General features: G+C 56.9%; 1 protein-coding gene across 1 annotated transcript in view; it reads right to left on the reverse strand.

Annotated features, from left to right (window-relative positions):
* Positions 1-1,667: 1,667 nt before the first annotated feature.
* sf3b2 (splicing factor 3b, subunit 2) overlaps positions 1,668-26,229 on the reverse strand; it is a 47,055-nt gene continuing 22,493 nt past the window's right edge. The window contains exons 10-20 of the mRNA XM_038787465.1: positions 25,999-26,079; positions 22,644-22,871; positions 21,131-21,280; positions 17,248-17,337; positions 11,380-11,487; positions 10,474-10,581; positions 9,034-9,179; positions 7,053-7,154; positions 6,063-6,162; positions 4,276-4,461; positions 1,668-1,824 (exon numbers count right to left, since the gene is read on the reverse strand). Of these exons, the coding sequence (XP_038643393.1) occupies positions 1,753-1,824; positions 4,276-4,461; positions 6,063-6,162; positions 7,053-7,154; positions 9,034-9,179; positions 10,474-10,581; positions 11,380-11,487; positions 17,248-17,337; positions 21,131-21,280; positions 22,644-22,871; positions 25,999-26,079 (1,371 nt within the window). The 3' untranslated portion in view covers positions 1,668-1,752. The remainder of the gene's footprint in view (positions 1,825-4,275; positions 4,462-6,062; positions 6,163-7,052; positions 7,155-9,033; positions 9,180-10,473; positions 10,582-11,379; positions 11,488-17,247; positions 17,338-21,130; positions 21,281-22,643; positions 22,872-25,998; positions 26,080-26,229) is intronic.

A 26,229-nucleotide genomic window follows, 5' to 3' on the forward strand; every position in this document is an offset into this window, starting at 1 on the left:
ACAGACAGACACGGGGGACACACAGACAGACACGGGGGACACACAGACAGACACGGGGGACACACAGACAGACACGGGGGACACACAGACAGACACGGGGGACACACAGACACGGGGGACACACAGACACGGGGGACACACAGACAGACACGGGGGACACACAGACAGACACGGGGGACACACAGACAGACACGGGGGACACACAGACAGACACGGGGGACACACAGACAGACACGGGGGACACACAGAGACAGATCGATTCAGAGACTGAGCACAATAGAAAGTGGGAGATAGAGGCAAGGAGTGAATGAAAAGCAAAAAGAGAGACAGAATGATAGAGAAGGAAGGATAGATGGCGTGAAAGGAGAAGCAGACATGGTTACAGGCCAGCGACCTGGGTAATGTTACACAGCTCAGTGTCAATACCGTGTTGTCCGTTTAATCACCTCCACTGGACTTCCTGAGACTGGAATATATTCTTCTGGAATAATTGGGCATTTATTGATTAAATTATATTTAATGTTGCTCAATTTTTCCTGCCCCTTCCCAGCTCCGACCTGCCCGACGTAGGAATTCTCCAGGCCCTGTACCTTCGCTCACTCATTTTCCATCCTGGACTCTCCACGTTGAGACACACACAGGAGTCAGCCGGTGGGGGGTGGGGAATCAGGATGGGAGCCCAGGCCGAGCAAAGCCCACACAGGCCGCAACGGCAACCTGGGAATTTCCTGCTGTGTTTGGGAGATTTCCCTCACATCGGGCAGCGACGGATCGGTCCCAGCAGCTCTGCCATTCTACTTACCGCAACGACGAGAGACATTTGCAGCACTCTTCCCCATGAGAGAGCATTTGCCAGCAGCGATGTCCAACTGTTGGCCCAGGGGAGGTGATGGAATGCTTTGGCCAGTGGTGTATGACTGACGCTCAGAGACTATTTCAGATGGAATTGCCGTTTCTCTTTAAAAAAATTTTAGAGTACCCAATTCATTTTTTCTAATTAAGGGGCAATTTAGCGTGGCTAATCCACCGACCCTGCACATCTTTGGGTTGTGGGGGTGAAACCCACGCAAACACGGGGAGAATGTGCAAACTCCACACGGACAGTGACCCAGAGCTGGGATTGTACCCGGGTCCTCGGCACCATGAGGCAGCAGTGCTAACCCACTGCGCTACCGCGCTGCCGTATGAATTGCCGCTTCTGCACCACCTTCGTCATTGTTATTAAGTAGGAAACAAGGCAACGGACACAGGACAATCCCAGAAATAGCAAATCAGTCCCTGGAAAAGGACTTGATCGAAGAACAGACGGTCAGCGAGGTTTCCCCTGTGTGTGTGTGTGTGTGAATGTTTCCCCCAATCGCTGTTCCGGCTCCTTTTGAAACGTTCGTTATCCATCACATCTCCACCTTCACACAGTCCTACACGTGTCTCCAAGATGCTGATTGAGCTGCCTTGTGGTTCCAGCTTTCAGTGAATGTTTCCGCCTGGGTAGCTCTGGAACGGTTGGTGTTGCTGTGCTGTGCAATTATCCGATCAGAGCTGGCAAACCACAGATAATCTAAGCAGCCCCCATCCCGCCACACACTGAGGGGCTAGGTCGTTCCGTGTCCAAGGCCGAGAGAGACCGAGGGGAGGGACAGTGGACAAGAAAGAGACAGGACTCCTCATTGTTACAAAATCACAACTTTAATACAACGAGAAAGGTGGGGGAGAGGGAGAGGGTGGGAGTGAAGGTTTCCGCTTCGGTTTGGGTTAGAATTTGAACTCTTTGTATTTCTTTGTACCCCGGCTGGTGTCGGCCGGCTGGGCCTTCCTCTTCTTCTGCTGTGGGCCACAGGAGAATGGGTCAGAAACTTACATTTGCATAGTGCCTCAAAACATCAGACAACACAGGGGCGGAACCAATCACAGAGCCGTGGCGGGGAACCAATCACAGAGCCGTGGCGGGGAACCAATCACAGAGCCGTGTCGGGGAACCAATCACAGAGCCGTGTCGGGGAACCAATCACAGAGCCGTGTCGGGGAACCAATCACAGAGCCGTGTCGGGGAACCAATCACAGAGCCGTGTCGGGGAACCAATCACAGAGCCGTGTCGGGGAACCAATCACAGAGCCGTGTCGGGGAACCAATCACAGAGCCGTGTCGGGGAACCAATCACAGAGCCGTGTCGGGGAACCAATCACAGAGCCGTGTCGGGGAACCAATCACAGAGCCGTGTCGGGGAACCAATCACAGAGCCACGTCGGGGAACCAATCACAGAGCCGTGTCGGGGAACCAATCACAGAGCCGTGGCGGGGAACCAATCACAGAGCCGTGGCGGGGAACCAATCACAGAGCCGTGGCGGGGAACCAATCACAGAGCCGTGGCGGGGAACCAATCACGGAGCCGCATCGGGGAACCAATCACGGAGCCGCATCGGGGAACCAATCACAGAGCCGTGTCGGGGAACCAATCACAGAGCCGTGTCGGGGAACCAATCACAGAGCCGTGTCGGGGAACCAATCACAGAGCCGCGTCGGGGGATACTGGGACAGGTGATAGAAGCTGGTTCGACGTGTGTTCGGAGACTGGGAGCCCCCCCACCCCACCAGCGGGCACAGTCCCCAACAGCGGACGATGCACAGACTCTGCCCTGACCACAGGCATCTGCCTGATCTAATGCGGGTGTACAGCAGCTGTCAGACTGCAATCTCGGCAGTAAGCTCCAGTAAGCTGCTGATGACAAGCCCAGGTAGTGTGAATCAAGGTGCTGAAGGCAGCCTCTTAGCCAGGCCTGTTTATTCTGGAGCAGTGCCAGCCCTCGGAGAATTAGCATTGCCCAGGTGACCTTGCTCTGTCCCACTCCGATTCCAGGCCTTGCACAACCCCATCGATTCAGGCCAAGCTCCAGATTCCATTAGCAAGATGCCAATGTCTCCGTCCTTGTAATGGGGGAGGGAAAACTGACCCTAAATAGAACCCCGACCCTCACCAGCCCACAACCCCCCCCCCCCCCACCACCAGACAATGCAGCACAAAGCAATCAGAGCGAACCCCGTGCTGTACCTGTCCTGGGAGTGTTTGATGGGGACAGTGTAGAGGGAGCTTTACTCTGTATCTAACCCCGTGCTGTACCTGTCCTGGGAGTGTTTGATGGGGACAGTGTAGAGGGAGCTTTACTCTGTATCTAACCCCGTGCTGTACCTGTCCTGGGAGTGTTTGATGGGTACAGTGTAGAGGGGGCTTTACTCTGTATCTAACCCCGTGCTGTACCTGTCCTGGGAGTGTTTGATGGGGACAGTGTAGAGGGAGCTTTACTCTGTATCTAACCCCGTGCTGTACCTGTCCTGGGAGTGTTTGATGGGGACAGTGTAGAGGGAGCTTTACTCTGTATCTAACCCCGTGCTGTACCTGTCCTGGGAGTGTTTGATGGGGACAGTGTAGAGGGAGCTTTACTCTGTATCTAACCCCGTGCTGTACCTGTCCTGGGAGTGTTTGATGGGGACAGTGTAGAGGGAGCTTTACTCTGTATCTAACCCCGTGCTGTACCTGTCCTGGGAGTGTTTGATGGGGACAGTGTAGAGGGAGCTTCACTCTGTATCTAACCCCGTGCTGTACCTGTCCTGGGAGTGTTTGATGGGGACGGTGTAGAGGGAGCTTCACTCTGTATCTAACCCCGTGCTGTACCTGTCCTGGGAGTGTTTGATGGGGACAGTGTAGAGGGAGCTGTACTCTGTATCTAACCACGTGCTGTACCTGTCCTGGGAGTGTTTGATGGGGACAGTGTAGAGGGAGCTTTACTCTGTATCTAACCCCGTGCTGTACCTGTCCTGGGAGTGTTTGATGGGGACAGTGTAGAGGGAGCTTTACTCTGTATCTAACCCCGTGCTGTACCTGTCCTGAGAGTGTTTGATCAGGACAGTGTAGAGGGAGCTTTACTCTGTATCTAACGCCGTGCTGTACCTGTCCTGCGAGTGTTTGATGGGGACAGTGTAGAGGGAGCTTTACTCTGTATCTAACCCCGTGCTGTACCTGTCCTGGGAGTGTTTGATGGGGGACAGTGTAGAGGGAGCTTTACTCTGTATCTAACCCCGTGCTGTACCTGTCCTGGGAGTGTTTGATGGGGACGGTGTAGAGGGAGCTTTACTCTGTATCTAACCCCGTGCTGTACCTGTCCTGGGAGTGTGTGATGGGGACAGTGCCCGGGGTGTGTGTGTGTGACGTGGACAGTTTTGGACAGTGGTGTGTCTGGGGATGGTCCTTGCGTGTGTGCAGATGAGGAGAAGCTCTTACCTTCTGTTTGGCTGCATGCTCTGCTACCATGTCACTGAAATCTTCCTTCTCCACCTGGGCTTGCTGTTCCCGGACCCGCTCCTCGTATTTCTGGGTCATGGCCATGGGGTCAAGCTCCAACTCCTCGGGTGCCAGAGCCACCTCGATGCCCTGGGTCTCAGGGGCCGTCCCTTTCCGACTCATCACCTGCAAAAACAGCAACACAACACGGTCAGCAACGCAGACACGTTCCAGCGGCCGGCTGTGCGGGGATCACTCACCCACAGCAAACAAGCTCCCCTGCGATTGGACAACCCACTGCACTAACCAGGACCCGAGTGGGTGAGAGCGAGCTCGTGTGGGGCACAGACAGCAGCATGAATCGGATGGGCAGAATGACCTGCTTGGGGGAGGGGCGAGAGCTTGCTGGGACAGGTTGGAGCGAGCTCAACACTCTGCCTCCAAACATTCCCCAAATCCCACCTTTTCCAAAAGGTCCCGACTTGGAAGAGGACCAATTGGATTAGCTGGGGAGTGAAGCCGCTGCCTGGGAAGGATCTGAGTGTTCACCTCGCTCATTAGACAGGAATGATGGGGAAATTCTTGTGGCTCGAGGGAGTGAGGATGGTTCTGGGTGTTTATCGAAGCTGAGAACTGCACTCCTGCATTATTCCACCCACCAACACACAGGCAAGGGAACAATATACATGTTGAATAAAACAGCAATCACAGCACACACAGGGAGCAGTGACCCCTGGGGAGGTTTACCCAAACCGTGACCTCTAATACACTAAAAATAGCACTTAGCAAAGTCGTAACAAAGCTGGAGGGCTCAGGAACCGCAAAGACTCAGTAACTCTGCACAGAGATCCCTGAACTTGTTCACAATGTGTCGAGTGACAACAGCCACAATTATATCCTTCAAGGACACCCTCCCACCCACAGCTTGTTCACCAATACACTCACTCAACCCACCGAGACCCCCCCCCCCTTCTCTCCGGCTCCTCTCCCCCCATCTCCCCCTCCTCTCCCCCCCCCCTCTCTCCGGCTCCTCTCCCCCCCCCCCCCCCCCCCATCTCTCCGGCTCCTCTCCCCCCATCTCCCCCTCCTCTCTCCGCCTCTCCCCCCCCCCATCTCTCCGACTCCTCTACCCCCCCCCCATCTCTCCGGCTCCTCTCCCCCCATCTCCTCCCCCCCCCCCATCTCTCCGCCTCCTCCCCCCATCTCTCCCCCTCCTCTCCCCCCATCTCTCCGCCTCTCCCCCCCCCCCCCATCTCTCCGACTCCTCTACCCCCCCCCCCCCTCAACTCTCCGGCTCATCTCTTCCCCCCCCCCCCCATCTCTCCCCCTCCTCTCCCCCCATCTCTCCAGCTCCTCTCTTCCCCTCCCCCCCCCCATCTCTCCTTCTCCTCCCCCACCCCCCCGCCCCATCTCTCCCCCTCCTCCCCCCATCTCTCCCCAGATCTTCGGTTGGCTGGAAGATAACTTTCAGCCGCAGGACTGATATCTCTGGAGATAGGTTTGAAAGTTTTCTGAGCGCGCGTGTGTGTGTGTGTGTGTGTGTGTGTGTGTGTGTGTGTTGTGGGCCTGCGCACACAGGCTCAGTAGCGCACTAGGCAGGGTCAGCTAGCTCAAGAGTCTGGGGGTGGAACACAGATCGCTCCTTACTGGTCACTGGATTGAGATGCAGTGATTTTGTCTCGGTAGCGTACGACAGGCTTCGTCCTGAGAGTTCAGCCAGGCCCCGTGTCCTATTCAATGGGGGAGGGGCCTGTCGTGCTGGTCAGTGCAGGTGTATAGGGACTCACCGCGGACATGTCGTAGATGTGTGTCGAGCCCATCATGGCTCCTCCTATCGCCGCAGCTCTCTTCTCCGGCACTGGGATGTACAGCTGGGGCGTGTCACTTCTGTGTGGGGAAAGGAGCAAGACGTTCAATCAGCGAGGCCCTGCAGCCACCCCCTGCTGCCATCGCTCCACCCCTGACCCCACCCCCTGCTACCAACACCCCACCCCCTGACCCCACCCCTGCTAACCCTCCATCAAGGCTCACGCCCCACATCAAGATTCCCGTGTCCCAGCTGATCTCAGAAGGCTGGAATAGCTGCCCAAATTAAACCGGATATCCTTCAGAATTCCCGCCCAAACCAGCTTCACTCACAATGCCCGCCGTCACTCTGTTAACAAAGTGTTATTTAAATGAAGGCGAGCCGGACTGTGACAATCAGAGGAGTGGGGAGGTCGCACCCTCTCCTCCGGCTGGAGGTTGCGGCTGTGATCACAGCACAGCTTTCACAGGAAGCTGTTCCCCAGCGAAGTGAACAGGTTCAGCTCTCATCACCCCCCCACTAATCACCAGCATCATTGAGCTTTAATCTTCCCTCACTGCCCCCACCCTCAGGAGGCTGAGGCTACCTGTAGGCCCTACCCCACAACCAACACCCTCCCCACACCCCTAAACTGGACCCCAACACTGCCCCCCCCCCCAACACCTCAGGGCCCCACCCTGCCCCCCCCCCACACCTCAGGGCCCCACCCTGACCCCCCCCCCCCACGCCACAGGGCCCGACCCTGACCCCCCCCCCACTCCACAGGGCCCCACCCTGACCTCCCCACGCCACAGGGCCCCACCCTGACCCCCCCCCCCCCCTCCCCACGCCACAGGACCCCAGCCCACAGCACAGCCCTGACTCCCCTACTGCACAGGCCCCCATCCTGGCCTCCTCGCCACAGGGCCCCAATCTGACCCCCTCCCACAGGCCCCCACCCTGACCCCCACACCAAGGACGCGCATCTTACCCATCCATGGCTTCCTCAATCTTCTTCTTCCTCAGTTCGATCAGCTCTGGGGTCTCCATCCCAGCTGGGACGGAGGAGAATCCTCCGGGCGTAATGAGGCCGCTGAACAGAGAGAGACAGAGAAACATATTGTTCAGATACTCCAACAGGTAATCAACTTCCTGTTACTGAGTGGCTGGGTGTGAGTGTGTGTGTGTGAGTGAGTGAGTGAGTGAGTGTGTGTGTGAGCGAGTGAGCGAGTGAGTGAGTGAGTGAGTGAGTGTGAGTGAGTGAGTGAGTGAGTGAGTGAGTGAGTGAGTGAGTGAGTGTGAGTGAGTGAGTGTGAGTGAGTGAGTGAGTGAGTGAGTGAGTGTGAGTGAGTGAGTGAGTGAGTGTGAGTGAGTGAGTGAGTGAGTGAGTGAGTGAGTGAGTGAGTGAGTGAGTGAGTGAGTGAGTGAGTGTGAGTGAGTGAGTGAGAGTGTGAGTGAGTGAGTGAGTGAGTGAGTGTGAGTGAGGTGAGTGAGTGAGTGAGTGTGAGTGAGTGTGTGTGTGAGAGAGTGTGTGTGTGTGTGAGAGAGAGTGTGAGTGAGTGTGTGTGAGAGAGAGTGAGTGAGTGAGTGTGTGAGTGAGTGAGTGAGTGAGAGTGAGTGAGTGAGTGAGAGTGAGTGAGTGAGTGAGTGAGTGAGTGAGTGAGTGAGTGAGTGAGTGTGAGTGAGAGTGAGTCTGTGAGTGAGTGAGTGTGAGTGAGTGAGTGAGTGAGTGAGTGTGTGTGAGTGAGTGAGTGAGTGAGTGAGTGTGTGTGAGTGAGTGTGTGAGTGAGTGAGTGAGAGTGAGTGAGTGAGTGAGTGAGAGTGAGTGAGTGAGTGAGTGTGAGTGAGAGTGAGTGAGTGAGTGTGAGTGAGAGTGAGTCTGTGAGTGAGTGAGTGTGTGTGTGAGAGTGTGTGAGAGTGTGTGTGTGAGAATGTGAGTGAGTGTGTGTGTGTGAGAGAGTGTGCGAGTGCGTGTGCGTGAGAGAGAGAGTGGGAGTGAGTGAGTGAGTGTGAAGTCAGGCAATGTGAGCGAGGTGGGAATAGGCGGGTCTCGGTGATGGAGCGAAGAGGTGGTCAGAAACATGCGCAAAATGTGATCCCAGAGCTTTGATGTGACTGGTTTAATCTCTGACTGTTCCCGGGAGAGGGATGGAGACGGTAACTAGGGAGGGGAGTTTGGGAGCCTGGAGTGAAAACAATGGCTTCAGTCTTCCTGATATTTAATCGGGAGGATATTTCTGCACCTCTGGTACTGAATATCAGAGAAGTGGTCTAAAAATTGAGAGAGCAAACAAGAGCAAGAGGGAGCACGTGAGAGGGAGTGCGCGAGAGGGAGCACGTGAGAGGGAGTGCGCGAGGCGCGAGAGGGAGCACGCGAGAGGGAGTGCGCGAGAGGGAGTGCGCGAGAGGGAGTGCAAGCGAGAGAGAACGAGTGAGAGCGAGAGAGAGAGAGAGAGGAGGTGGTGTCGGGGTAACTGCCGACATCAGAGTAGATGTTATATCTAACACTGTACTTTCGGATGGTGTGGCCGAGGGGCAGGGAGATGTGGAACAGGAGGGGGTGGAACAGGAGGGGGTGGAACAGGAGGGGGTGGAACAGGAGGGGGTGGAACAGGAGGGGGTGGAACAGGAGGGGGTGGAACAGGAGGGGGTGGAACAGGAGGGGGTGGAACAGGAGGGGGTGGAACAGGAGGGGGTGGAGGATTGATCCTTGGTCGGGGACACCAGAGAGAACGGTTTGAGAGGAGGGAAACATTCCACCTCAAGCCATCCCCAAGGTCCGCCGGGATAGACAGGAATGAAAGGGGCGAGAGACATTCTAGAGGTCGGTGCGGAAGCGTGGGGAGTGCTCAACGTGTCAAAGGCTGAGGATCACGAGGAGGATTGTCAAATAATGCATGCCCACATCACGAAGACCACCCCACTTCTCCGTCTGGGCCAGAGCCTCTGCCCAATCCCTCCCAAGTCACTACCTGTCGGCAGGTGTGATGAAGCCAGTGTCATCTGGTTTATCTTCATCACTCTCATCCTCTTCCTCCTCCTCCTCCGAGGATTCCTCATCGGACGGTTCCAGCTCACCCCAGGGTGTCCGATCCAGCTCCTCTTCCTCAGTCTTCGCCTGTGAGGGAAGATCAGAAACCTCTTAACCCCGTGTCCATTACACAGCAACAGGAGGAGGCCATTCAGCCCCTCCTCGAGCCTGTTATACAGGAACAGGAGGAGGCCATTCAGTCCCCTGCTCGAGCCTGTTACACAGGAACAGGAGGCCCATTCAGCCCCCTCCCTGTTACACAGGAACAGGAGGAGGCCATTCAGCCCCCTCCCTGTTACACAGGAACAGGAGGAGCCCATTCAGCCCTCTCCTCCTCAAGCCTGTTACACAGGAACAGGAGGAGGCCATTCAGTCCCCAGCTCGAGCCTGTTACACAGGAACAGGAGGCCCATTCAGCCCCCTCCTCGAGCCTGTTACACAGGAACAGGAGGAGGCCCATTCAGCCCCCTCCTCGAGCCTGTTACACAGGAACAGGAGGAGGCCCATTCAGCCCCTCCTCGAGCCTGTTACACAGGAACAGGAGGAGGCCCATTCAGCCCCCTCCCTGTTACACAGGGACAGGAGGCGGCCCATTCAGCCCCCTCCCTGTTACACAGAACAGGAGGAGGCCCATTCAGCCCCCTCCTCGAGCCTGTTACACAGGAACAGGAGGAGGCCCATTCAGCCCCCTCCTCAAGCCTGTTACACAGGAACAGGAGGAGGCCATTCAGCCCCCTCTCTGCTGATCTGAATCTTAATTCCATCTCCCCTCCTCAGTTCCCTCACCCTTTACCTCCTTCTCCAACAAAAACCTCAGTTGGGACATTCCCAATTGACCCCTCGCAGCCTCGACAGATTTTTGGGGAGGGTGAGTTCCAGATTCCCGCTGTGTGTGGGGGGGAGAGCGTCCTGATTCTGCCCTCACAAGAGGGAATAATCTCTATCTCGACCCTTTTGATTCTTTGAATCATCTTAAACCCCCTCGATTAGATCGCCCCTCCATCTCCCGCACTCGAGGGGCGAGGAGACTTGTCTGAGACGCAATTTACCTTCCCAGCCTCTATGGCGACAATTCCCCACATTTTATTTAGTGTTAAGTCTGCTACACGAGGCGCTCGGGGGGGAAAGGTTCTGCTTTCTTAAAGCCAAATCCTGAAATCCACAACTACAGCGATGGGACTGTGGATAAACTGAGCTAATCACCTCACCGTTAACACACGGGGGGCCCACACACGCTGGAATCTTGGGGGGGGGGGGGCCCACACACGCTGGAATCGGGGGGGGGACACACACACGCTGGAATCAGGGGTGGGCCTCTATTCCCGAACAAGGTGTTCCCGGCCCTTCGAGCCGCTGTCAGTGTGAATCCAGCAAAACATACCTGAAACTCCAGTGAATTGGTTCCAAAGACATCTCCGTACAGCGGCTTCCCGGTTTCATCGACAGGCGGCTTCCCCCAGCCTCCCGCATGGTAACCAAAGGAGCAACTCTGAAAGGGAACACGGGAGGGATTTACACGGTGAGAAGCTCCACAGTAATAATAATAATCTTTATTGTCACAACTAGGCTTACATTAACACTACGATGAAGTTACTGTGAAAAGCCCCTAGTCGCCACACTCCGGTGCCTGTTCGGGTACACGGAGGGAGAATTCAGAATGTCCAATTCACCCAACAAGCACGTCTTTCGGGACTTGTGGGAGGAAACCGGAGCATCCGGAGGAAACCCACGCAGACACGGGGAGAACGTGCAGACTCCGCACAGACAGTGACCCAAGCCGGGAATCGAACCCAGGACCCTGGAGCTGTGAAGCTACAGTGCTAACCGCTGTGCTACCATCAGCCCAACAAGGAACCACAGGTCAACAGAGCAACACAGACGTTACACATCCCAACGCGGGCGTTACACATCCTAACGCAGACGTTACACATCCCAACGCGGGCGTTACACATCCCAACGCGGGCGTTACACATCCCAACGCGGACGTCACACATCCCAACGTGGACGTTACACATCCCAACGTGGACGTTACACATCCCAACGCGGACGTCACACATCCCAACGCGGACGTCACACATCCCAACGCGGGCGTTACACATCCCAACGCGGGCGTTACACATCCCAACGCGGGCGTTACACATCCCAACGTGGACGTTACACATCCCAACGTGGGCGTCACACATCCCAACGTGGGCGTCACACATCCCAACGTGGACGTCACACATCCCAACGCGGACAGGCACCCTCCTTATTTATTCGATCAACAAGCTTCCCATGGCAGACTTACCTCCGGGATGGGTGAGTTTAAGCCAGGAATTTTGAGATTGGGATAAGATGGCGGAGGACCGTATCTCTGCATTGCAATCAGCCAGGGGGGAGGCACCTTGTGTGCGTTCTGTGGAAGACACAAAATGGCCAGAGTTAGAAGGCGAATCGTTACAACAAGCCACTGCAGGAAAACAAAGGCAGACTCCCCCACACAACAAGCGGGGCTCGAGCCAAACAAAGGCAGACTCCCCACACAAGCTGGGCTCGAGCCAAACAAAGGCAGACTCCCCCACACAAGCGGGGCTCGAGCCAAACAAAGGCAGACTCCCCCACACAAGCTGGGCTCGAGCCAAACAAAGGCAGACTCCCCCACACAAGCTGGGCTCGAGCCAAACAAAGGCAGACTCCCCCACACAACAAGCTGGGCTCGAGCCAAACAAAGGCAGACTCCCCCACACAACAAGCTGGGCTCGAGCCAAACAAAGGCAGACTCCCCCACACAACAAGCTGGGCTCGAGCCAAACAAAGGCAGACTCCCCCACACAAGCGGGGCTCGAGCCAAACAAAGGCAGACTCCCCCACACAACAAGCTGGGCTCGAGCCAAACAAAGGCAGACTCCCCCACACAAGCGGGGCTTGAGCCAAACAAAGGCAGACTCCCCCACACAACAAGCTGGGCTCGAGCCAAACAAAGGCAGACTCCCCCACACAAGCTGGGCTCGAGCCAAACAAAGGCAGACTCCCCCACACAAGCTGGGCTCGAGCCAAACAAAGGCAGACTCCCCCACACAACAAGCTGGGCTCGAGCCAAACAAAGGCAGACTCCCCCACACAACAAGCTGGACTCGAGCCAAACAAAGGCAGACTCCCCCACACAAGCTGGGCTCGAGCCAAACAAAGGCAGACTCCCCCACACAAGCTGGGCTCGAGCCAAACAAAGGCAGACTCCCCCACACAAGCTGGGCTCGAGCCAAACAAAGGCAGACTCCCCCACACAACAAGCTGGACTTCAGCCAGGCTCCAAATGTCCAGAAGCTCTTCACACGAGCACAAATCAAACAGAACACTCACACCAACCACATGGGCAGGGGCCAGGGAGGGGGACCATGGGCAGGGGCCAGGGAGGGGGACCATGGGCAGGGGCCAGGGAGGGGGACCATGGGCAGGGGCCAGGGAGGGGGACCATGGGCAGGGACCAGGGAGGGGGACCATGGGCAGGGGCCAGGAGCTGGAGGACAGGAGCCAGGGTGGAATGTGGGCATGGGGGGGTTTAGAGACATGGGCAGGGGCACCATGGGCAGATGCCGGGGAACGTGGGCGGCAAATGGGCAATGGCAAGATATCGGCAGGCAACAGCAAGGAGATAGCGGGAGAGGAGAGGAGAGGAAGGAGATAGCGGGAGAGGATAGGGAGGAGATAGCGGGAGAGGAGAGGAAGGAGATAGCGGGAGAGGAGAGGAAGGAGATAGCGGGAGAGGAGAGGAAGGAGATAGCAGGAGAGGGAGGAGATAGCGGGAGAGGAGAGGAAGGAGATAGCGGGAGAGGAGAGGAAGGAGATAGCGGGAGAGGAGAGGAAGGAGATAGCGGGAGAGGAGAGGGAGGAGATAGCAGGAGAGGGGAGGAAGGAGATCGCGGGAGAGGAGAGGAAGGAGATAGCGGGAGAGGAGAGGAAGGAGATAGCGGGAGAGGAGAGGAAGGAGATAGCGGGAGAGGAGAGGAAGGAGATAGCGGGAGAGGGAGAAGAGGAAGGAGATAGCGGGAGAGGAGAGGAGAGGAGAGGAAGGAGATAGCGGGAGAGGAGAGGAAGGAGATAGCGGGAGAGGAGAGGAGAGGAGAGGAAGGAGATAGCGGGAGAGGAGAGGAAGGAGATAGCGGGAGAGGAGAGGAAGGAGATAGCGGGAGAGGAGAGTAAGGAGATAGCGGGAGAGGAGAGTAAGGAGATAGCGGGAGAGGAGAGCAAGGAGATAGCGGGAGAGAAGAGGAGAGGGAGGGGATAGCGGGAGAGGAGAGGGAGGAGATAGCGGGAGAGGAGAGGAGAGGGAGGAGATAGCGGGAGAGGGAGGAAGGAGATAGCAGGAGAGGAGAGGAAGGAGATAGCAGGAGAGGAGAGGGAGGAGATAGCGGGAGAGGAGAGTAAGGAGATAGCGGGAGAGGAGAGGAGAGGGAGGAGATAGCGGGAGAGGGAGGAGATAGCGGGAGAGGGAGGAAGGAGATAGCGGGAGAGGGAGGAAGGAGATAGCAGGAGAGGAGAGGGAGGAGATAGCGGGAGAGGAGAGGGAGGAGATAGCGGGAGAGGAGAGTAAGGAGATAGCGGGAGAGGAGAGGAGAGGGAGGAGATAGCGGGAGAGGGAGGAGATAGCGGGAGAGGGAGGAAGGAGATAGCAGGAGAGGAGAGGGAGGAGATAGCGGGAGAGGAGAGGGAGGAGATAGCGGGAGAGGAGAGGGAGGCAGGTAGAATGAGGAGAATTGGCAGTTGGCTGAGGATTGTACGACTGGAGGAGGAGACGGGTTTCTCTCTCTCTTTCAATAAATTCACACTACCCAATTTTTTTTTGTTTCCAATTAAGGGGCAATTTAGCGTGGCCAATCCACCTACCCTGCACATCTTTGGGTTGTGGGGGTGAGACCCACGCAGACACGGGGAGAATGTGCAAACTCCACACGGACAGTGACCTAGAGCCGGGATTGAACCTGGGATCTTGGCACCGTGAACCTGCAGTGCTAACTGCTGTGTCATCCTGGACCTTGGCACCGTGAACCTGCAGTGCTAACTGCTGTGTCGCCCTGGACCTTGGCACCGTGAGGCAGCAGCGCTCAGTGCTGTGTCGCCCTGGACCTCAGCACCGTGAGGCAGCAGCGCTCAGTGCTGTGTCGCCCTGGACCTCAGCACCGTGAGGCAGCAGCGCTCAGTGCTGTGTCGCCCTGGACCTCAGCACCGTGAGGCAGCAGCGCTCAGTGCTGTGTCGCCCTGGACCTCAGCACCGTGAGGCAGCAGCGCTCAGTGCTGTGTCGCCCTGGACCTCAGCACCGTGAGGCAGCAGCGCTCAGTGCTGTGTCGCCCTGGACCTTGGCACCGTGAGGCAGCAGCGCTCAGTGCTGTGTCGCCCTGGACCTCAGCACCGTGAGGCAGCAGCGCTCAGTGCTGTGTCGCCCTGGACCTCAGCACCGTGAGGCAGCAGCGCTCAGTGCTGTGTCGCCCTGGACCTTGGCACCGTGAGGCTGCAGCGCTCAGTGCTGTGTCGCCCTGGACCTCAGCACCGTGAGGCTGCAGCGCTCAGTGCTGTGTCGCCCTGGACCTCAGCACCGTGAGGCAGCAGCGCTCAGTGCTGTGTCGCCCTGGACCTCGGCACCGTGAGGCTGCAGCGCTCAGTGCTGTGTCGCCCTGGACCTCAGCACCGTGAGGCTGCAGCGCTCAGTGCTGTGTCGCCCTGGACCTCAGCACCGTGAGGCAGCAGCGCTCAGTGCTGTGTCGCCCTGGACCTTGGCACCGTGAGGCAGCAGCACCGTGAGGCAGCAGCGCTCAGTGCTGTGTCGCCCTGGACCTCGGCACCGTGAGGCAGCAGCGCTCAGTGCTGTGTCGCCCTGGACCTCGGCACCGTGAGGCAGCAGCGCTCAGTGCTGTGTCGCCCTGGACCTTGGCACCGTGAGGCAGCAGCGCTCAGTGCTGTGTCGCCCTGGACCTCAGCACCGTGAGGTAGCAGCGCCGTGAGGCAGCAGCGCTCAGTGCTGTGTCGCCCTGGACCTTGGCACCGTGAGGCAGCAGCACCGTGAGGCAGCAGCGCTCAGTGCTGTGTCGCCCTGGACCTCGGCACCGTGAGGCAGCAGCGCTCAGTGCTGTGTCGCCCTGGACCTCGGCACCGTGAGGCAGCAGCGCTCAGTGCTGTGTCGCCCTGGACCTTGGCACCGTGAGGCAGCAGCGCTCAGTGCTGTGTCGCCCTGGACCTTGGCACCATGAGGCAGCAGCACCGTGAGGCAGCAGCGCTCAGTGCTGTGTCGCCCTGGACCTCAGCACCGTGAGGCAGCAGCGCTCAGTGCTGTGTCGCCCTGGACCTCAGCACCGTGAGGCAGCAGCGCTCAGTGCTGTGTCGCCCTGGACCTCAGCACCGTGAGGCAGCAGCGCTCAGTGCTGTGTCGCCCTGGACCTCAGCACCGTGAGGCAGCAGCGCTCAGTGCTGTGTCGCCCTGGACCTTGGCACCGTGAGGCTGCAGCACCGTGAGGCAGCAGCGCTCAGTGCTGTGTCGCCCTGGACCTCAGCACCGTGAGGCTGCAGCGCCGTGAGGCAGCAGCGCTAACCATGCGCTACCCTGCCGCCCAGGGGAGGAGGAGGTTGATGGGAAAGGTGGGGATTTGAAGACAACTTTTCACAACAGTGACACCATTTCCAATTCTTGGCCAATCACAAACTCTGCTGCTAAAATTAAACTCTGAATGTGATAAATGCAGGAGGAGGAAGGATTGTAATCTTTACAGTGTACATTCTAACCATTAACAAGCACACAGAGTTCTACACCCACAAGATCCATCATAGACCCAGGACACAGCCCATTCAGAGGGAACGTCAGCCCCGCCGACAGCAACAGAAACATTTCCAACACTCTGGAATACCCACGTCAATATTCCTGCGTTCCACATTACCCAATGTTCCTGTCCTTCCAAATGGGGCAATTCTCTGAAGTCAGCATTTTGAGCTGATACCACGGCAATACAGAACTAGTGGGGATGGGTCTGTCACTGTATAACACTGGGGTACAGAACTAGTGGGGATGGGTCTGTCACTGTATAACACTGGGGTACAGTACTGGTGGGGACGGGTCTGTCACTGTATAACACTGGGGTACAGTACTGGTGAGGACGGGTCTGTCACTGTATAACACTGGGGTACAGTACTGGTGGGGACGGGTCTGTCACTGTATAACACTGGGGTACAGTACTGGTGGGGATGGGTCTGTCACTGTATAACACTGGGGTACAGTACTGGTGGGGACGGGTCTGTCACTGTATAACACTGGGGTACAGTACTGGTGGGGACGGGTCTGTCACTGTATAACATTGGGATACAGTACTGGTGGGATGGGTCTGTCACTGTGTAACACTGGGGTACAGTACTGGTGGGGACGGGTCTGTCACTGTATAACACTGGGGTACAGTACTGGTGGGGACGGGTCTGTCACTGTATAACATTGGGATACAGTACTGGTGGGGACGGGTCTGTCACTGTATAACACTGGGGTACAGTACTGGTGGGGACGGGTCTGTCACTGTATAACATTGGGATACAGTACTGGTGGGATGGGTCTGTCGCTGTATAACACTGGGGTACAGTACTGGTGGGGATGGGTCTGTCACTGTATAACACTGGGGTACAGAACTAGTGGGGATGGGTCTGTCACTGTATAACACTGGGGTACAGAACTAGTGGGGATGGGTCTGTCACTGTATAACACTGGGGTACAGTACTGGTGGGGATGGGTCTGTCACTGTATAACACTGGGGTACAGTACTGGTGGGGACGGGTCTGTCACTGTATAACACTGGGGTACAGTACTGGTGGGGACGGGTCTGTCACTGTATAACACTGGGGTACAGTACTGGTGGGGATGGGTCTGTCACTGTATAACACTGGGGTACAGTACTGGTGGGGACGGGTCTGTCACTGTATAACACTGGGGTACAGTACTGGTGGGGACGGGTCTGTCACTGTATAACACTGGGGTACAGTACTGGTGGGGACGGGCCTGTCACTGTATAACACTGGGATACAGTACTGGTGGGGACGGGTCTGTCATGATGAAATTGCTGCCGGTTTAATGGAGTATTTACAAGCTGAAAGATCTCATTCCCGAGTGCGAAACGAGTATTGCTTTGAAAGCGGGATGACATGACTTACAGCTCCCACCGGCATTCCCAGAGCCAATCTCAGTTCATCCGACAGATCTCCCGGTTTCTTCTCCTTCAGCCGGGTCTCAAATTCCTTCCCCTGTCAAACACAACAAACCCATTACATTTCCCAATCAGCGGGGAATCATTCCTTTGCAACACACACTGCCCTCAGAAGGCACCAGGATTTAGCATTCTCATTCTCAAACACCAACATGTCCCTGGGTGCTTCATAGTAACACCACACCCTGGATACCCAAGGGGCAGGAGGCCAACACCTCACTCAGATAGGCCAGGTTTCAGGAGCATCCTAAATGAGGAGTGGGAGAGAGGCGGGCAGCTTTTGGGAGGAGATTCCAGAGCACAGGGACCCCACCCCCAGGCAGCTGAGCGATGGGACTGGGGGTTGGGGGTGGTCAGGAGGCCGGAATTGGAGGAGCGCAGAGACCACGGAGGGTTGGAGGAGGTGGAGGTTACAGAGATAGGGAGGGTTGTAGGGGCTGGAGGAGGTTACAGAGATAGGGAGGGTTGTAGGGACTGGAGGAGGTTACAGAGATAGGGAGGGGGTGTAGAGGCTGGAGGAGGTTACAGAGATAGGGAGGGTTGTAGGGAATGGAGGAGGTTACAGAGATAGGGAGGGGTTGTAGGGGCTGGAGGAGGTTACAGAGATAGGGAGGGTTGTAGGGGCTGGAGGAGGTTACAGAGATAGGGAGGGTTGTAGGGGCTGGAGGAGGTTACAGAGATAGGGAGGGTTGTAGGGGCTGGAGGAGGTTACAGAGATAGGGAGGGTTGTAGGGGCTGGAGGAGGTTACAGAGATAGGGAGGATTGTAGGGGCTGGAGGAGGTTACAGAGATAGGGACGGGTTGTAGGGGCTGGAGGAGGTTACAGAGATAGGGAGGGTTGTAGGGGCTGGAGGAGGTGGAGGTTGCAGAGATAGGGAGGGTTGTAGGGGCTGGAGGAGGTTACAGAGATAGGGAGGGGTGTAGGGGCTGGAGGAGGTTACAGAGATAGGGAGGGGTGTAGGGGCTGGAGGAGGTTACAGAGATAGGGAGGGTTGTCAGGGCTGGAGGAGGTTACAGAGATAGGGAGGGGTGTAGGGGCTGGAGGAGGTTACAGAGATAGGGAGGGTTGTAGGGGCTGGAGGAGGTTACAGAGATAGGGAGGGGTGTAGGGGCTGTAGGAGGTTACAGAGATAGGGAGGGGTGTTGGGGCTGGAGGAGGTTAGAGAGATAGGGAGGGGGTGTAGGGGCTGGAGGAGGTTACAGAGATAGGGAGAGGTGTAGGGGCTGGAGGAGGTTACAGAGATAGGGAGGGGTGTCGGGGCTGGAGAAGTGTAGGTGGGTGGGTGAAGGAGGTGATGGGAAAACAGGACGAGAAGGTTCGGGATGGCTGTGGCAGTAACAGCGAGAGGACCCAGGCCCTTTGGTGAATTGCTCTGGAATGCCGGCCGGCAGCCCCATCCTGACTGGAAGAGCTTCCTCACTGGGACCCTGCCAATTGCCCAATCATTTAAATATTCATAGATGTGATGTGGGTGCCGCTGGGCAGGATGGGTTTATTGCCCATCCCCTTGCCCTGATTCAGGGGCATTAAAGAGTTAACTTGCATGATTTCAATAGCATTTGCAACCCTGTGACTGAACGGATTGAGGGAGAGCGGCTGGGAATCTGCAGCCGGTGTCTCGGAGTAGCTGTAAGTGGTGTTCAGCAGGAACCCTGCAATAAACTGATTAGCAGGCAGCAATTAGACGGCTGTAATGCAATTAGAGAGAGATCCATTGAGCGGGAATCTAGGTTACAAACACTTTTAGAACACTTATCTCTGCCACAGGAGATTAGATTACAGGCGGACAGCACAGCAGTATCTTTATCAGGTGACATTGTCACTTTCTCATCCACCCTGCTTCCCGGACCGAGTCGGCACAACCAACAGGGATTTCCAGGAACCAGCACCTCTCCCCACGTCAGGACATCCCAAAGCCGTTCACAGTCCGAAGGATGTTTCCGAAGTGTGGCCCCCCATTGTCACGCAGGAAACCAGCCAGCTCATTTATACACAGCAACATCCCACACACAGCTGAGTGACAGCAGCCACGGCACGGACAAGGAACTCCCTCCCTAACAGCATGGTGGGTGTACCTACACTGCCTTCAGTGTAGCAGTTCAAGCAGCAGATCTCCCCCCTCACGCAGGACAGTTGGCGATGGGCAACACGCACTGGCCCACCCAGAGGTGTCCACATTCCAAAAGTGAATTTTAAAGATCTGTTCCAATTGGTGGTTGAGGGATAAATATTGGTCCCAAGACAGTGCAGCACTCCCTCAGTACTGACCCTCTGACAGTGCGGCACTCCCTCAGTACTGACCCTCTGACAGTGCGGCTCCCTCATTACTGACCCTCTGACAGTGCGGCACTCCCTCAGTACTGACCCTCTGACAGTGCAGCTCCCTCAGTACTGACCCTCTGACAGTGCAGCACACCCTCAGTACTGACCCTCTGACAGTGCGGCACTCCCTCTGTACTGACCCTCTGACAGTGCGGCACTCCCTCTGTACTGACCCTCTGACAGTGCGGCACTCCCTCAGTACTGACCCTCTGACAGTGCGGCACTCCCTCAGTACTGACCCTCTGACAGTGCGGCACTCCCTCAGTACTGACCCTCTGACAGTGCGGCACTCCCTCAGTACTGACCCTCTGAGTGTGCGGCACTCCCTCAGTACTGACCCTCTGACAGTGCGGCACTCCCTCAGTACTGACCCTCTGACAGTGTGGCGCTCCCTCAGTACTGACTCTCTGACAGTGCGGCTCCCTCAGTACTGACCCTCTGACAGTGCGGCACTCCCTCAGTACGGACCCTCTGACAGTGCGGCACTCCCTCAGTACTGACCCTCTGACAGTGCGGCACTCCCTCAGTACTGACCCTCTGACAGTGCGGCACTCCCTCAGCTCTGACCCTCTGACAGTGCGGCACTCCCTCAGTACTGACCCTCTGACAGTGCGGCACTCCCTCAGTACTGACCCTCTGACAGTGCGGGGCTCCCTCAGTACTGACCCTCTGACAGTGCGGCACTCCCTCAGTACTGACCCTCTGACAGTGCGGCACTCCCTCAGTACTGACCCTCTGACAGTGCGGCGCTCCCTCAGTACTGACCCTCTGACAGTGCGGCACTCCCTCAGTACTGACCCTCTGACAGTGCGGCACTCCCTCAGTACTGACCCTCTGACAGTGCGGCACTCCCTCAGTACTGACCCTCTGACAGTGCGGCACTCCCTCAGTACTGACCCTCTGACAGTGCGGGGCTCCCTCAGTACTGACCCTCTGACAGTGCTGCACTCCCTCAGTACTGACCCTCTGACAGTGCGGCTCTCCCTCAGTACTGACCCTCTGACAGTGCGGCACTCCCTCAGTACTGACCCTCTGACAGTGCGGCACTCCCTCAGTACTGACCCTCTGACAGTGCAGCACTCCCTCAGTACTGACCCTCTGACAGTGCAGCACTCCCTCAGTACTGACCCTCTGACAGTGCGGCACTCCCTCAGTACTGACCCTCTGACAGTGCGGCACTCCCTCAGTACTGACCCTCTGACAGTGCGGCACTCCCTCAGTACTGACCCTCTGACAGTGCGGTGCTCCCTCAGTACTGACCCTCTGACAGTGCGGCACTCCCTCAGTACTGACCCTCTGACAGTGCGGCGCTCCAACATTTGCCGAGGATAATGGACAGGGCTCAGGAACGCAGGTATTTAACTGCCTCTCCCACCCTGACCCCGGAGATAATTCAGCACAGGCCAGGGATGGACCTGGATTCTTGGGGCTCCGGTTACAGCCCAGGATCCACCCCCTCCCCAAGACACCAACAGCAGAGCGCGCACTTTGACCCATCGCTCGTTACCTCATAGTACAGGTCTCCGTGAATGGTGAGTTTGGGTTTAGTTTGCCACTTGAAGAAGGCATCATGCAGCTTCTGATAGTCAATGTCAATTTTACCCATCTTCGGGCGGACTTTTTCCCTCATTTTGGTCTTCATGGTTTTCTGTTCCTCCTGTGGGCAAACGGGAAACAGACAAAATAAGGACCGTGAGCCTCCTGACCACCCCCCCCACACGCTTCTACTACCTGCCTACTCTGGGAGTCAGCACAGCGCTGACCCTCTGTCTGACTGAGGAAGTGTCTGGAGCCTGCGGACGGATCACCTCTGGAGTCGGGAGACAGAGAGATGGTCACTCAGCCACACACAGTTTCCATTATTCCTCTTGGATGGAAGTGCTCGGCAGAATGCCTCTCACCGCAGTGGGAGGCATTCCGACCTCAAAGCCAGAAGCTCGGAACAGCGAGGAGCAGGAGGTGGGCCGATCTCCAGGCCGCTCCGCCCGTCCAGCGGACCTGCTGTCAGCACGGCTGCCTCACAGCACCAGGGACCCGGCTTCGGTTCCGGCCTGTGTGGGTTTCCTCCGGATGCTCCGGTTTCGAACGTCAACACCCATCGCCTCCGGCCTACATGCAACATGTTGGAAAAGTTGCCATAGCAACTCAGACTGCCCGAGTGAACCGTGACAACACGTGCGCACACACACCTCACGCCTGTGCGAGTGTGGTGAGATCTCTGGTACATTCTGCAATTCAGTCTGTGTTTAAAGTGGGCGATGTGGGGGATGGGGAATGAAATCTGAGGAATGAACACCCTGATTTGTACGCACGGGGGGGGGGGGGGGGGGGGGGGGTTGCTGTTTCACTTCTGCGGAAATACTGCTTTAAGTTAGGCGGTTACCGATGCCCCCCCCCCCCCCCCCCCCCCCCCCCCCCCCCGTGTAGGAAAGATTTGAGGACAGCATGGTCCTCTGGGGGCGGCACAGTAGCACAGTGGTTAGCACTGTTGTGTCACAGCTCCACGGTCCCAGGTTCGATCCCCAGCTTGTCTGTGCGGAGTCTGCACGTTCTCCCCGTGTCTGCGTGGGTTTCCTCCGGATGCTCCGGTTTCCTCCCACAAGTCCCGGAAGACGTGCTGTTGGGTGAATTGGACATTCTGAATTCTCCCTCTGTACCCGAACAGGCGCCGGAGTGTGGCGACTAGGGGATTTTCACAGTAACTTCATTGCCGTGTTAATGTAGGCCTACTTGTGACAATAATAAAGGTTATTAGAAGATTGCTACAGACTAGGACCTGCGAACTCAAACGTGGAGATTTCAGAGACCCCGACAGTGCCCTCGTCAGGAACCACATCACGCGGCTAGTCTCGAATCGCTAACCCCCCCCCACCCCCCGGGGCATCCAGACTGTCCAGGCACAAGATGAATCACAAATAATCGCAGTATTGGGCTGGGGTTGTCCCTTCTCGGGAAACTAAAGGGATAGGCCATCCATGTCGGATTGTGTGTGTGGAATTCCACGCCTCCACCCCCGTTACCTTCTCCTGCAGCGCTTCCCGCATCTCCTGGATTCCGGTACGTCGGATAAACTCGGGTAACTCGAAGGGGGGCTTCTCGATGCCCCGCTTGCCCTGCAGGTACTTGCGCTTGAAGCACCAATGCCGGGGCACTGGCACAGAGTTTCGGGTGGCCTTCAGGTGAACCAGCAGCTTCGGGTCGTGGGCTGTGACGTCGTGCATCTCCACCACGTCCGGGCGGGCCACCAGCTGTGGGGGTCAAGAGACAGGTGAAGGGTCAGCGCGAGCCGGAGGTCAACAGTCACCCAGATCCCCCACCCCCTGCCCCATCAGGGCAAAATCAGCAGTCACTGTTCACACACAAAAATTCAATTGATCATTATGCAGCTGCCGCTCTGGCACACTGGACAATGGAAGGACAGTACGGTACACCATATAGAGAACATAGAACATAGAACAGTACAGCACAGAACAGGCCCTTCGGCCCTCGATGTTGTGCCGAGCAATGATCACCCTACTTAAACCCACGTAACCCGCACACCCGTAACCCAACAATTCCCGCATTAACCTTACACTACGGGCAATTTAGCATGGCCAATCCACCTAACCCGCACATCTTTGGACTGTGGGAGGAAACCGGAGCACCCGGAGGAAACCCACGCACACAGGGGGAGGACGTGCAGACTCCACACAGACAGTGACCCAGCCGGGAATCGAACCTGGGACCCTGGAGCTGTGAAGCATTGATGCTAACCACCATGCTACTGTGAGGCATATCTTTGTCTAGGGCAGCACGGTGGCGCAGTGGGTTAGCACTGCTGCCTCACGGCACCGAGGTCCCAGGTTCGATGGGTCACTGTCCGTGTGGAGTTTGCACATTCTCCCCGTGTCTGCGTGGGTCTCACCCCCACAACCCAAAGATGTGCAGGGTAGGTGGGATTGGCCACACCTTTTTTATTAAAACAGTAAAAAATATATACAGGGCCAAATGGTACAAAAACTAATTTTGTGTTGGAGAAACAGGGTACCCTCCCCTCAGTACCGACGTAGGGAGGAGGGGGGGGGGGGGGTAGGATACTGATTATTAAAACTGTTCACTACACAGTTGTACAAAAACAAAGAGTACAAGCACTAAACTTTGCGCTGGAGCGACCAGATACCCTCGTCTCTGTACCAACACAAGGGAAAGGATGGGGGGAGGGAAGAGAGGGGGAGGGAGGGAAGAGAGGGGGAAGGAGGGTGGTGGGAAGGGAGGGAGTCGGGGTGTTGGCAGAGGAGGGGGTCCAATAGGGCACTGCCTGAACTATCTACGGAGGCAGAAAAGCCTTCAGTTATGAAGTGCCAGATTCCGGGAGTCCCCGGGTTGTTAGTTGTGAATGGACATCATTTCTAAACAAAGGTATTCCTTTGATTGGTGTTTGTTAATTACTTGAAAGATAAGCAACGGTATAATTGCTCCGGATTTTCTAAAATGGGGGAGTTGGCAAGCCACCTACTGGACGATTAGCTCCCTGCAATAGCTGGAGTAAAGTTAGCAAACTGAAACTCTTAAATGTCGTCTGCTTAGTTGGTGAGTGAGGACACCTACAGCCGAATAGGTGTGAAACCCCCTCAACACACAAACAGGAGGAGGCCCATTCAGCCCCTTGAGCTTGTTACACAGGAACAGGAGGAGACCCATTCAGCCACTCGAGCCTGTTACACAGGAACAGGAGGAGACCCATTCAGCCCCCTCCCTGTTACACAGGAACAGGAGGAGACCCATTCAGCCCCTCGAGCCTGTTACACAGGAACAGGAGGAGGCCCATTCAGCCCGCTCCCTGTTACACAGGAACAGGAGGAGGCCATTCAGCCCCTCGTCAGCCTGTTACACAGGAACAGGAGGAGGCCCATTCAGCCCCCTCCCTGTTACACAGGAACAGGAGGAGCCCATTCAGCCCCCTCCTTGAGCCTGTTACACAGGAACAGGAGCCATTCAGCCCCTCCTCGAGCCTGTTACACAGGAACAGGAGGAGGCCCATTCAGCCCTCTCCTCCTCGAGCCTGTTACACAGGAACAGGAGCCATTCAGCCCCTCGAGCCTGTTACACAGGAACAGGAGGAGGCCCATTCAGCCCCTCCTCGAGTCTGTTACACAGGAACAAGAGGAGGCCCATTCAGCCCCCTCCTCGAGACTGTTACACAGGAACAGGAGAAGGCCCATTCAGCCCCCTCCTCAAGCCTGTTACACAGGAACAGGAGCCATTCAGCCCTTCAAGCCTGTTCTGCCATTCAATTAGCTTAAGTCTGGTCTGTATCAGAACTCCATCTACCTGTCTTGGCCCTGTAACCCGTAAACCTCTTACCCAACCAGAGTGTCTCTCTGAAGACTCAGACCCAACCAGAGTGTCTCTCTGAAGACTCAGACGGACTAGAAAAACAGCTGTCAAATATTTTACTTTTTTTAATTGAACCCAGTTAACTCCAGACGGAGAATGAGTAGAACTTTCTGGAAAGTGACAGAGTGTCCACCCCATCGTATTCCAGCTGCAGATAACAGGGCAACTGTCCCTCTGGCTTTAGATTGCAGTCACAGCAGGGACAGTGAGAGAGATCGCTGGCCGCTGTTCGCAGTGTACGGGTGTCAGGGGGCTGGGAGGGGCCAGCCCAGTATGTGACGCTGGGAGGGGTCAGCCCAGTATGTGACGCTGGGAGGGGCAGGGGAGAGAGCAGACCCTCACGCTGTGTGCGACACAACGGAGACCAAACCCTCAGCTGCATATCACACACTCAATCCCACAAATACCCGAGTAACATTCTCCACCCAGTATGTCTGACTGACACACCCTACACCCAGGCAGCCTCATATCCTCCAGCGATATTCACAGACCCAATGTCCCTCCTCTTCATCATTCTCTCCACACTCAAACCTCACAGCCTCCAGTGACCCCCCCAGAGCCTCCAGTGTCCCCCCCAGAGCCTCCAGTGACCCCCCCCCCAGAGCCTCCAGTGACCCCCCCCCCCGAGCCTCCAGTGACCCCCCCCCCCCCCCCCCCCCGCCTCGTGACCCCCCCAGAGCCTCCAGTGACCCCCCAGGGCCTCCATGAACCCCCCCAGGGCCTCCATGAACCCCCCCCAGGGCCTCCAGTGACCCCCAGAGCCTCCAGTGACCCCCCCCAGAGCCTCCAGTGACCCCCCCAGAGCCTCCAGTGACCCCCCCCAGAGCCTCCAGTGACCCCCCCCCCCAGAGCCTCCAGTGCCCCCCCCCAGAGCCTCCAGTGACCCCCCCCCCAGAGCCTCCAGTGACCCCCCCCCAGAGCCTCCAGTGACCCCCCCCAGAGCCTCCAGTGCCCCCCCCCCCCCCCCCCCCCACCCCAGTGCCTCCATGTTCAGTTCACCTGCTTCAGCTCAGCAACGCTCAGGCGATTCAATCTCCGCATTTTCTTCTTTGATAACTTTGGGAGATCATCTCGCTTATCCTAATGGGATAGAATAAACAGCGTTAGAGAGATCGTTAACAAGACGTTTCAGTCTCCACTCGAGTGGCTCCTGTCTCAATGTAAAGATGCTGACAGTCAGTGCAAGGGTCGTGTACGATCCCAAACACTAAACGTAGGTGTACCCACTGG

The sequence above is a fragment of the Scyliorhinus canicula genome, chromosome 31 (genome assembly GCF_902713615.1).
Source record: "Scyliorhinus canicula chromosome 31, sScyCan1.1, whole genome shotgun sequence".
Classification (NCBI taxonomy): domain Eukaryota; kingdom Metazoa; phylum Chordata; class Chondrichthyes; order Carcharhiniformes; family Scyliorhinidae; genus Scyliorhinus; species Scyliorhinus canicula.